The following is a 13511-nucleotide window of genomic DNA, read 5'->3' on the forward strand; positions in this document are numbered from 1 at the left end:
TGGCTTTAGTGTGTAGGAGGGGAAGTCCACAGGGTGAAATCCAGTATCAACCTGAGCTTGCTTTAGGGTGATCTGAAGTCACCTTTTGTCTCTCTGACCCCATTTGCACCCGACATTAAGATGCATCTCTGGTGCTCCGATCACATGTCATGGTTAGGCAAGACACATCGCTGCTTAAACCTGCTTCTACTAAATGCGTCTCCTGTGACCACTTGTGTTCAGATTTCAAAGGGAGGGTCTCTGACTTCATGACGATACACATTAATCACTATGTCATTGTGTTACTGCATTATCATAATGCGCAAAAATCGGATCACTCGAAACACATCTTAATACCAGGTGTAAACGGTGTTTCTAATAATAAGCATATTCATGGTACAGATAGGGTAGGCTGAGTCTTCGATTTAGCTCTACAAGCAATTGGTGAATAAATGAATAGTTTGGAAGGCTTTGAAAATGAGTGTATTCTGTGCCTCTGTGGATATACTGAGGCAATCTTTCCACTGATGCATTTGATTGTCTTCATTCCTGCAGGGCCACTGCAGTGAACTCATTCAGATACAATCAAAACCTCCACATATTTTCAATGCTTTTGAAATTAAAGTGACTCTAAGGGATGCAGCTGGAGAAATGACCCTTGATGTTTAAGAAATGAACAATATGCTGCTTAGTGAAGGAACAATATAAAACCTCTTACTCTACTGATATGCAGAGCAGCAGTGGCATTGCTAATAAGGGGAAGGGAACAATTATGGTGTTACTGAGAGACATTTTCAGCCATTAAGTATCGTTTAGTATAGGGGAGACCGTGGTTAGTACACTTTTTAGTCCAGTGAATATTTAGGTTTATTTTTGAAAGTCAATTTCCATATAACCACATACCTTGAAGTCTTGGCTACAAAAAAGCTATTGAACATTTCCCCTACAGTTGCCCAGGAAAAAAAAGATCAATTTAACACATATTGACCTTTTGTGACAACATGCCCCAGTAGCGCGACATATTGTCACACTCTATGGGGTAAGTTGTCATAGTGGAACCTGCCATTAAACCAGTGGTGCAGGATTCATATGAACATTGGGGGGTGACAGGGGAACGTTTCCCCACCATCACAACCACCAAAACAAAATCTGTGTCTCTCTTTAAATCTACACCTGCATTAAACAGCCTATTACAGGCATTCAGCAAAATTAAAAAATAAAATAATTATGAAGCACAGTAGGATTCATGAAACAACAAAAATGGAAACTGTAATGTATAAAAATATTAAAAAAATTTTTGGCCATAAATAGTTTAATTTAATAAATTGTATTCATTTATGGCATTTAAAACACATGTGACAACATGCCCCAACCTGACTCTTGTTAGACAAAAACCTTTGTCCTAAGAACACATTTAAACCTTTCGGTAAAAACATGACTTTATAAACTTTATCTGGTTGGTCAGTCCAATTTCTGAGTTCTCCAGTTCATACAAATAAGGCTGGGCATAGAAATACATCTCCTCTCCAACTTCAAACTCTTCAGACATGTTTTGTAAGTTTGTTTCCCTGTTTTGTGTGCAGCTGTGTTATAGCTGTGGTTATAGCAAAAGCAAACGAGTTCTCACTTGAATGCCCAGTCTCGCTGGCAGGGGCTGCATGAACTGCTGCTCTCATGCACTCTTATGAATATGTACTGGAGAGCAATGGCCGGTCAAGATTTTTTACTAAATAAAACATTCGATTTCAGTTTGTTTCTCACTAAACCTTATCGTATGCCTACAGAACAAGGCACAAGTTGCATATAATTATTTATTACACTTTCAAATTATAATTTTGCATCCTTTTGAAGCTTGAAAAGATGGTCACCACCATGCACTGCAAATGTATGGACAACAAGGAGCAGGACATTTTTCCAAATTTCTCCCTTTGTCTTCCGAACAAGAAAGAAGGTCATACAGGATTAGAACAACACAAGGGTAACTAAATAATGACTGAATCTCATTGTTACTGACATAGAGCCTTTATAACAACTTCCCTGAAAATAGAGTGGGTGAACTATCCCTTTAAAGAAAATAATGCTTTGTTGCTTTAGTGCATAAAACTGTGCCTTAGCAGGTGAATGGAATGCTCAGATGTGTGAACTGTAATCTTATGATGTTTCTTTAACACATCATCTGTGAAGCAAAGTCAGATGTCTGATTTGATTAGAATTGTCAGGCTAACAGCTGGTAAAATTGACAGTGATGAACAAGAATACATCACTAATTCAGACAGATAGTGTGGTTTATTCCAGCTGCTTTTTTGAAGATGTTCCCGCTTGGACAATTTTGTAAAAGGTAACGGACCTAGAAGAGACACCTGTGGCACTCCAGATTCTGCCTGAAATATTATGACACTAGCAATGTTATTTATGTCTAGCTCAGTACCAGTGTTTGGTGTAATCTAATAAAAAAGCAATTCATTACTTTATCTAATAACTTTTGTAGTCCAAAGTAGTGTAACACATTACATTTGTATTGTAATCAGATTACAGTTACTGACTTTCATTTAAGATAATTACTTTTAAGTTCTTGGGTTACACATACTTCTAAAATAATATTATTTATGTAGAACCCATTTGAAACATTAATTATCTTAATATTTACATTTGTTTGTGTTTCTGTGACATCTGAAGGGACAACAACAATGAACAAGGAGGGAATATAAATGTTATTTTGAAATCAAAACTATTCTGAGAGAATTGTTTTAGAAAGTAACTTAAAGTTCCCCTTCTGTCACTCACTCGACCTTGTGTCGATGTAGTGACACTAGGGGTCGCCCTTGGGAGCCCCAACCACCTCTAATCTTTGAGAAAAGGCCAATGAGAATTGGCGAGTGGAATTTGCATGCCACTCCCCCGGACATGCAGGTATAAAAGGAGCTGGCTCGCAACCACTCATTCAGATTTTTTCTTCGGAGCCGAGCGGTTGTGTGTCAGTGAGCTGAATTATCTCAGATAGAAGCGTATGCTTATGGATATATGGCGCTTTCCAGCGGCTTTCTCTCCTTCTGCACGCTTAGTGCAGACTACGCCCCTGGGCGCTTCGACAGCGCTACTAAGAGAGTATATATCTCTGCAAAGAGTGTATTTTCCTCTATAAGAGCAGCACATTGACGTGAACGTCTTTTTAAAAATGCTGTTTCGTCTTCGTGTAATTCCTGGATGCGGTCGTTATCTCTCCGCTTCCGACAGCCATGGGTGCTGCCTCATGTGTCTGGGCCACGCTCACACTGAGTCAGCGTTTGTGGATTGTTCGTGTTCTCATTGCGAGAACATGACCATGGCAACGTTGCAGTCGTGGCTTTCCTTCCTCGGAGGGAAAGCCACTCCAGCCGCCCCCCATTCTGGGCCTTATACCTACGGGTGTGAGGCCGGCCCAGCTGGCACTGGAGGCGATTTGGGGACCCCAATGGGCGCGGCCTTGCTGGGTAAATCCCCGTGGACCTCCCCAGCACGCTCGTTTGCCCCCGTCAAGTTCCGAGGTGAGACTAGCTCGCCTCATGGCCAGCTTAACATCTCCTTTGGGGCTTGTGAGCAGGATGAGTCCTCAATCGCTGCATCGGAGAGCATGCTGGCGATGTCGGATGCCGAGGACTGGACTGGGCTGCCACCTTCGGGCGTGCCCGCCCAGTTTGAGTCCGACGCAGAGCTGACTGCCATGCTTGCCCGGGCCGCCGTGAGTGTCGGGTTGGACTGGAATCCTCCACCCTCCCCTGAGCCCTCGCGGCTAGATAATTGGTTCCTGAGTTCGGGGCGCTGCTCACAGCCGCACACCACAGCCGAAAGCCCAGGCTGCTCCGCCACAGCCCGAGCCCAGTTGTAGGCTCCAGTGTAGAGCCCCCCACAGGAAGCCGACACCCCCCCCCACCTCATGACCAGGCGCAAGGACCCGGAAGGCCCCTAAGCACCCCTGAGACGGACAACCAGGGAGGGAGATGTCCGCTGCTACCATGGAGCTGGTATCCTGACCACTCCGTCCCCCGTTGGAGGGCCGGGAGGTAAATCTTGTGTTCCCTTTTGTTTTGTGTTTGCCGCACCTTACCCACATTTTCAAAAAAAAGAGTGGTTTCCTCACTAGTTGGGTCACACGGTCAGTGTTTACGACTGCCGTTATCACGACAACCAGACACTGAGCACCTGTGACTTGGACATCGCGAACGCCTTCGCGCGCCCCTACTGCACCACACTCACACCCACGGCCAGGCGGTTGTGACGAGTTACGAGGACAGGCAAAAAGTCCCTCCTCCCCTGTCACCGACCCCCCGACACCGGGTACATGGAGCAAGGTAAGTGCTTAGAGGGCCCCCTCAGTGCAGCCACGAGTTCGAGACGAAGCAAGGCTCCTCGACGTGGCGTCCCCTGCTCCCCCTGCCACGAGGCCCCACCCACAGGTACGTTAGACACGACTGGGAAAAGAGCAAGCTCTCCCCGGTTCAGAGCATCTCTTTTCTCGGCATGGAGTTAGACTCGGTCTCAATGATAGTCGGTGCTGAACTGCCTGAAGTCATTCAGGCGGAAGACAGCGGTTCCACTGAAACGCTTTCAGAGGCTTCTGGGGCACATGGCATCCTCGGCGGCGGTCACGCCGCTCGGGTTGATGCATATGAGACCACTTCAGCACTGGCTTCAGACTCGAGTCCCGAGATGGGCATGGCAGCGTGGCACACATCGCGTGGTTATCTCGCCACTCTGCCACCACTTATTTAGCCCTTGGACAGACCTTGTGTTTCTGCGGGCAAGAGTCCCCCTACAGCAAGTATCCAGATGCGTCATGGTCACCACAGACACCTCCAAGTTGGGCTGGGGTGCCGTGTGCAACGGGCACGCAGCCGCTGGCTCCTGGACAGGACCACGGCTGTGTTGGCACTTCAACTGCCTCGAGTTGCTGGCTGTACTGCTCACCCTGCGGAGGCTATTGCCGTTGATCCCTCATGGGATCTCTCCATGGACCTCCTGGGCCTTCGGAGAGCCCCGTTTGAGCCGCTAGAGTCAGAGCTGAAAGCCATCTCTTTGAAGACAGTCCTCCTGATTGCGCTCAACTCCATCAAGAGGATTGGGGACCTGAAGGTGTTCTCTGTCAGCAATATTTGCCTGGAGTTCGGTCCGGTAGACTCTCATGTGGTCCTGAGACCCCGGCCGGGCTATGTGCCTAAGGTTCCCACGACCCCCTTCAGGGATCAGGTGGTGAGCCTGCAAGCGCTGCCTCGGGAGGCCCTGTCGTTGCTGTGTCCGGTGCGTGCTTTGCGCATCTACTTGGATCACACGCAGAGCTTTAGACGCTCTGAGCAGCTCTTTGTCAGCTTCAGTGGACAGCAGAAAGGGAACGCTGTCTCCAAACAGAGGCTTTCCCACTGGATCGCGGATGCCATCGCTCTGGCATACCAAGCCCAGTCCGTGCCCGCCCCTTTGGGTGTACGAGCACACTCTACAAGGAGTCTGGCATCCTCATGGGCACTGGCCAATGGCACCTCTCTAGCAGACATCTGCAGAGCTGCAGGATGAACAACACCCAATACCTTTGCGAGATTTTACAATCTCCGGGTTGAGCTGGTTTCGTCCCCGTGTTTTGTCAGGTACAAACAGGTAAGTTTGGTAATACGGAACAGCTGGCCGGATGTATTGCTTGTGTATAGCAAAGCTATATGTGAGGCGGAGATGTGCGCTTCTTCTCCCATGCGTGTTCACGAACCGTGAACCCTGGATGTCCTTCCTCCCTAGCCCTGTGGCTTGTGAATTCAGCAGAGGAATTCGCAGCCGGATCCACCACGGGTACTAATATGCCCTGTACTGGGATAGGTGCTCCACAGGTGCCAGTTACTCCGGTAACCCCCTGTGATGTATTTTCCGCAGTACAGTCTCCCTGTCGCCAGACCCGTGTCTCCCTTGGGTAGAGCCCTCTCTGCCCCCGGTCGCTGTGTTTGTAGAGCTCCTCCTCTTCCAGGCAGGACCTACCACCGCACATCTTCCATTTGCAGCTGGTGAGCCCATGTGACATATTGCCACATGTTACCTCCCCTCCAGGCAGGATGTGGTCTCCGTGGGGTCTTTTCCCCCTGAAAGAATAGGAAAGGAAAAGAACACCTTCCCCGGCACGTGTAATAGCGTTAGATGGCCCCAGCCGAATCTAATACTCTGTGGAGAGAAAACATAGAGAGAAAAGGCAGCGGCTTGCGTGGCCTGCTCCCATGCTAGTCACGTCACTTCCCCGCCTCTGGGATGTGGGGAACTACATGACGTCTTGTGGGGCATTGGGGGAGGTTACATTTGGACTGATGCACCTGCTATTACGCACACAGCAGCTTGCTTGCACCTGCATCGGCAGTTCACGTAACACGGTCCAGCTGTTGTGCCATTTTTCTATAGGGACCCCTAGTGTCACTACATCGACACAGCGTCGAGTGAGTGACAGAAGGGGAACGTCTCGGTTACTCTTGTAACCTCCGTTCCCTGATGGAGGAAACGAGACGTTGTGTCCCTCTTGCCACAATGCGGTACTATCCGCTGAAATGGCCGGGACCTTGTCTCCGCTCCTTAGCACAAAACCTGAATGAGTGGTTGCGAGCCAGCTCCTTTTATACCCATATGTCGGGGGGAGTGGCATGCAAATTCTACTCACCAATTCTCATTGGCCTTTTCTCAAAGATTAGAGGTGTTTGGGGCTCCCAAGTGTGACCCCTAGTGTCACTACATCGACACAATGTCTCGTTCCCTCCATCAGGGAACGGAGGTTACAACAGTAACCGAGACGGTAATGTAATTAGTAATGTGATTACTTTTACCAAGAATCAATTAGTAAAGTAATTTGATTACAATTTTTAGAGATGTAATGATTGATTTATAGCTGATTACTTTTTTGAGTAATTTGTTTATCTAAAACTAGATAAACTTGCTTTTTATATTTTTATAAGACTTTTAAACAAAGCAATGACCTGATTCATGAATGATACCACAGTTATTTCAGTATAAAATTCATGCTGTGCCCTGGAGTAATGCTGCCATCATGTGCTATCAGAATTATTGTAAATATGAGTTTCCCACTTGGAAGTTGAACATGAACGACCCCTCAAGTAGTAATTACGACTGGGAATGTCGAAAATAATTTTGAAACCCGAGATGCCAAGATGGGAGGAGTCGTAAACTTTCAACATGGCAGAGGAGAGTACAGTTTCTGTAGTGAATGACAGGTTTTATTTATTTTTCTAAATACAGCTAATTTTTTAGCCCTTGTTGTTTCGGTCATATTCATTTACACTACCGGTCAAAAGTTTTGAAATACTTGACTGAAATGTTTCTCATGATCTTAAAAATCTTTTGATCTGAAGGCGTATGCTTAAATGTTTGAAATTAGTTTTGTAGACAAAAATATAATTGTGCCACCATATTAATTAATTTCATTATAAAACTAAAATTTAATTAAAAAATTTTTTTTTTTTAAATTGATGACTTGGACCAAATAATAAAGAAAAGCTGCTAATAAGTGCCCAACATAGATGGGAACTCCTTCAATTCTGTTTAAAAATCATCCCAGGGTGATACCTCAAGAAGTTGGTTGAGAAAATGTCAAGAGTACATGTCTGCAAATTCTAGGAAAAGGGTGACTACTTTGAAGATGCTAAAATATAACACAGTTTTTATTTATTCTGGATTTTGTTTAGTCACAACATAATTCCCATAGTTCCATTTATGTTATTCCATAGTTTTGATGACTTCACTATTATTCTACAATGTGAAGAAAAAATTATAATAAAGAATGAATAAGTGTTTAAAAACATTTTAAATACGTACACTACTGGCCGGTAGTGTACCTATATATATATATCAGCAACCATTTGATGCATCTTGTACATTTTTACCCCATGAAAATAGATTGTATTTGACCAAAATTCCATTATTGTCAGCAAGCTAACTGAGTAATATGTATTATGGTGTCAAAATAAAATTTCCTCAGGAATGATGTATTCTTGAGGAACCTGGCATCATCCATGTTTCCTGTTCTTTCTGACAACAAAGCACTTGAACAAACGTATTCGTAATTACCACTTCAAAGTGGGAAGGAGGATAATTCCGATAGCACATGAAGACAGCATAAGACACTTAAGACCAGATTGCTGTACAGAACTATTAGTCACTGTGGATAAAAAACATCTTCTAAATGTCAATGAATTTTTTTTTTTTTTTTTCTTTTTTTTTTTTTACATTTGGAAAGTATTATTCTATAGCTATAAAAAAAATGTACTGCTTAGTTTTTGTCCAAGACTGAAGAGCTGCAAACTGACAAAGCATGATCATTAAAGGGATAGTTCACCCAAAAATGATAATTCTCTCATTATTTGCTTTCCCTCATTTCATTCCGGATGTGTATGACTTTCTTTCTTCTGCTGAACACAAACAAAGATTTTTAAAATAATTTCTCAGCTCTATTAGTCCATAAAATGCTAGTGAATGGGTGCCAAAATCTTTAAGCTCCAAAAATCAGATAGGTCAGCATTAAATGAATCCATAAGACTCCAGTGGTTAAATCAATGTCTTCAGAAGCGATCTGATAGGTGTGGGTGAGAAACAGATCATTATTTTAGTCAATTTTTACTATAAATTCTCCTCCTTGCTCAGTCAGTCTCCACTTTAACTTTCACATTCATCTTCTTTTGTTTTTGGTGATTCACATTCTTCATGCATAGGTCCCCTTCTGGCAGGGAGAAGAATATTTAGCAAAACTTGACTTAAATATTGATCTGTTTTTCACCCATATCTATCATATCACTTCTGAAGGTATGGATTTAACCACTGGATTTGTATGGATTACTTTTATGCTGCCTTTATGTGATTTTTAAAGTATCAAAATTTTGGCACCCATTCACTTGCATTGTATATACCGACTGAGATATTCTTCTAAAAATCTAAATTTGTGTCCTGCAGAAGAAAGAAAGTCATACACATCTGGGATGGCATGAGGGTGAGTAAACATTTTCATTTTTGGGAGAACTATTCCTTTCAGTCTGTAAATTAAAAAACAAAGAGTACATTGACTCTGCTGCCACCTTCAGTCTTGTCTGTGGCACTCCACAAACAAGGCAACTTGAAGCTTACGCACCCCTTATGAGAGCTAGGAAGACATCTATAAGATTTAATGAGGTGTATGTTTTTGGATGCTTGTTGTATGTTGCTCATGTTGTGTTAAACCGTAGGTGAAGGAGGCCATGCAGAGAATCCATGACAGGGGGAACATAGGAAAGCTCATTTTGGATGTGGAAAAGTCTCCCACGCCTTTGGTGAGTGAGTCATCTGAAAACCTGCTTTTGTATTTTGACCAGTATTCTGTAAAACATCTCAACACAGCAAACAAAAACACTGCTTTATGAGCAAAACATTCTAAATATAATGTCAACTATTTTTGTTTTCATAATGTCTTGCATAAAACATTTTTTAAATATCGTGGATTTCATTACACTCTTCAACAGTTGTGACGGAAAACAAAAATGATGTGTTACAAAGCATAAAGGCACATTTGAATAAGACACTGGCTTGCCAATAATGAATTTTACATTTATATAGCACTTTTCTGATACTACTCAAAGCACTTTGCATAGAGAACAGTGAAATCTCCTCAACCACCACCAGTGTGCAGCATCCACCTGGATGATGAGACGGCAGCCATAGTGCACCAGTACACTCACCACACACCAGCTGTTGGAGGAGAGGAGAGAGTTACTTGTTGAGTTACTCTTACCTTCTGCAATCGGAGCAGTTAGCATTTTTTTGTCTCTTCCAAATAAATGTTTTCAATTATTATTGTGCACATTGCCCGCTTTCTTTCATGGCAAATTCGTAAAATTGTTCCTCCATGACGCTTTCTGCAACGCTTGTCATGTGGAGGGCAAAGCGCATTCTAATCTCATATTGACATGAGATTAAAGGAATATTCCGGGTTCAAAACAATTTAAGCTCAGTTGACAGCATCTGTGGCATAATATTGATTACCACAAACATTTATTTTGACTTGCCCTTCCTTTTCTTTAAAAAAAAAGCAAAAATCTGCCTTCCAACAAGGTCTTTCTAGCAAGTCTGAAGACTGTCGGCCATCTTTGGGAAGCTATTTCCAGTCATGCCATTGCAGCTCCTATCTACTTGAATGGGGAAAGATTACGATCAAAGAACATTTCAAATCAGCAGTAAAATCTGACAACACTGTAATCATAAATTGTGCTTCTTTAATTCAGATATCGCTAAAAAAATTCAATTTTCCCGACTAGTATAGCTAATGCGCATGCGTGTTCTCGAGTTGATTGACAGGCGATGTCTGTATCTAAAAGGTAACTGGCTCTTTTACCTGTAAGACGGGACTTCCTTTCTTTATCCATTGAGCGTTCCAATTTCTCCCATTCATTTTAATAAAAGTGGCCTGTCTCTGCTAAAATAGTCTCTGGTGTGGCTTAAGTCACCAAATACTTTTTGGAGTCACTGTATGTGGATATCAATGGAGGTCTTCGGGGAAATGCAGGGTTTTATCTGCACTTACAATAGAGTTATATGGGGGCCAGTCTAGAAACGTTAAAATACTCACTGTTTCAAAAGTATAGCCACAAGACGTAAACAATATGCGTGTGTTAGATTATATAATCCTATAATCTATGTAGTTCGACCTTTTCGCCCCCAGCACTCTCTGTTGTCCTCTCGTCCAGGAATATGCTTGCAAGGGAAGAGACTCTGACACAAAATTGATATCAAAGCGTCTTCAAAGGTTTATTGACAATCAAACATATTTATACCAGAAAAGTGCATCAAGGAAAATCATCATGCGTCAATAACAGACATCTCTATCTGTGTGCCAGTCTAAGCTCTCCGCTATCAGAATACCAGTTTATACCAGTTTGTACTAAAAGACGAGCTTAAGAAATCCTTGAGCTTCAGATAAGGAGAGCAGAAGGAACATAAAAACAAGTTCTACGTGTCAGTAAAGACTAGTGGCAATGGAGGCCCAAAATGAAAAAGTAGGCCTGAAACTGAGAGCAAATCTATATTTCTCACAGTGTGTCAACATGATTTTAGTGTAATAAAGTTGCTTACTAACCTTTTCTGTGCAAAGTTATAGCCAATTTTACAACTTTGTTGCCATGATGAAGCAATGTCAACAAACCCTAAAACGACTGTAAAAATGATGATTTAAACAACTTTACAGCTCAAATAATACCGGAGTTTTAACAGAAGAATTAATGTGCTAAAATTATAAGCGTCACATTTCATCCTTTAAACCCTCCAAAGATTGTCCCCATTCGCTTCCATTGTAAGTGCCTCACTGTAACATTGATTTTTGCTTTTTTGAAAGAAAAGGAGGGATGAGTCAAATTATTTTTTGCGGAAATCAACATTGTGCCACAAATGCTGTTGATTGAGTTTAACTTGTATTGAACCCAGAATATTCCTTTAATTGCATTTTCATTAAATGAATGAATCTGCATATCATGAAACTGATTCGATTAAAAACTTTAATAGATTGACAGCACAACTAAAAAGACTTTCAAGGAGGAAAGAAGAAAATATATCATAAATTTCAATGCTTCTGTCTCTGAGGGTTAAATTCATTACCATACGAGAAACAATTAAGAGAGTAAGTAGATGTCAGTCTCATTTTCCAGAGAATGATGGTCCATTTTCTCTTTCAGATGGCGAATGACAGCACAGAGACCAGTGAAGCAGGCGAGGAGGAGGAGGAGGAACATGAAGGAGACAATGACAACAAGGAGCGAATGCCCTTCATTCAGTAAACCCATCCACCTCAACCCAGACTCATACAGAGACTATCACAAACCTGAGCTGTGCTGTTGTGACATGTTTGTGTGATGTTTTATTCTCTTTTGTTTGTCTGTATCATTGCCATTTTTGCAGGATAAAGTCCTAAAAACACTAATTGTGTTGTTAAATGTACAACTGAAGTGCCATTCTTAGTGCAGTGTTGAAATGTTACAGTACTTTAGACCAAAATGTTATTGTAGGACTGACTTCCTCTGAACCCCTTGTGCAGCCTTGTGAATGTTTTATTTGGGTCTGTCAATCAGTGGACTGACAGATTGCAGTGCTTCTGATTTAATGTGTGTGTGAAATGTTAAAATGTTAAAAGAGAGTGTGAGACTGTGTTTTATGAGAAGTTAATGGCAGCATTTCTACAAGAGCTTTTTGTTGTCATGTGGGTAAAAGTGCAGAGGATGACGTGTGTGTGTCACATTTTTTAGTGTGCCTCTCTGTTTCAGCTCAAAGCATAATAGTCATCTGTGCTATGCTTTATCTCTCACACCTCAAGATGTTAAAAGGATAGTTCACCCAAAAATGAAAATTCTCTCATCATTTACTCACTCTCATGCCATTCCAGATGTATATGACTTTCTTTCTTGCAGAACACAAATGAAGATTTTTAGAAGAATATCTCAGCTCTGTAGGTCCTTACAGTTTAAGTAAATGGTGACCAGAACTTTGAAGCTACAAAAAAGACATTAAGGCCACATAAAAGTAATCCATAAGACTCCAGTGGTTAAATCCATGTCTTCAGAAGCAATATGATAAGTGTGGGTGAGAAACAGATAATTATTTTAGTCAATTTTTACTATAAATTCTCCTCCTTGCTCAGTCAATCTCCACTTTAACTTTCACATTCTTCTTTTGTTTTTGTCCTTTATTACCATATATTTTCATTTTCACTTTCACTGTCAAAATGTTAGAGAATGTAAAAGTGAAAGTGGAGATTTATAGTAAAAAAGGACTTCAATATTGATCTGTTTCTCACCCACACCTATCATATTACTTCTGAAGGCATGGATTAAACCACTGGAGTCTTATGGATTACTTTTATGCTGCTTTTATGTGCTTTTTGGAGCTTCAAGGGTCTGGTCACCATTCACTTGCATTCTTCTAAAAATCTTTGTGTTTAGCAGAAGAAAGAACGTCATACACAACTGGGATGGTATGAGGGTGAGTAAATAGTGAGAGAATCTTCAGTTTTTGGTAAACTATCCCTAAATAAGTAAGCAAGTAATCACGATCAGCTATGTAATATAGCCCCCTATAGAATCGCTAATCTTCCTTATAATGACCCGGGGCTGTCAAGTTCAAAAAAGGCATTAAATGAACTGTCCATATGATTATGCGCTACATTTCAAGTCTTCTGAAGCCATACGAAAGTTCTGTGTGGTGAGCAGCCTGACATTTTAGTCGTTATTTAACAATATTCTTGTGCTCTGCTGTAGCTCTGAAATTGTATTCATGCTTGTGCACATTAAACATGGCCCCGTCGTCATTCTTTAACCTTTCAAAGTATTAATCAACAAAAACAAAATATCATAGAGCTTTTTGTTGCATATCTGCCTATTTTAAGATTTTGTAAAGCAGACACTTAAAGTCATAATTTTTTTTTATTTAAAATCACAAAGAAAAAAGAAAACAGCATGATAATTATTGTTATTTTTTATGATCCCGCACATGTGTTTTAAATTTTGGAAACA

The 13511-nt window shown here is 41.8% G+C and overlaps 1 protein-coding gene across 1 annotated transcript in view; it reads left to right on the forward strand.

The window, feature by feature from the left end:
• vat1l (vesicle amine transport 1-like) overlaps positions 1 to 12502 on the forward strand; it is a 41962-nt gene extending 29460 nt beyond the window's left edge. Inside the window, exons 8-9 of the mRNA XM_051647081.1 lie at positions 9207 to 9290; positions 11682 to 12502. Coding sequence (XP_051503041.1) covers positions 9207 to 9290; positions 11682 to 11783 — 186 coding nt within the window. The 3' untranslated portion in view covers positions 11784 to 12502. The remainder of the gene's footprint in view (positions 1 to 9206; positions 9291 to 11681) is intronic.
• The last annotated feature ends 1009 nt before the right edge of the window (positions 12503 to 13511 follow it).

This window comes from Myxocyprinus asiaticus, chromosome 2 (assembly GCF_019703515.2).
Source record: "Myxocyprinus asiaticus isolate MX2 ecotype Aquarium Trade chromosome 2, UBuf_Myxa_2, whole genome shotgun sequence".
NCBI classification, from domain to species: Eukaryota; Metazoa; Chordata; class Actinopteri; order Cypriniformes; family Catostomidae; genus Myxocyprinus; species Myxocyprinus asiaticus.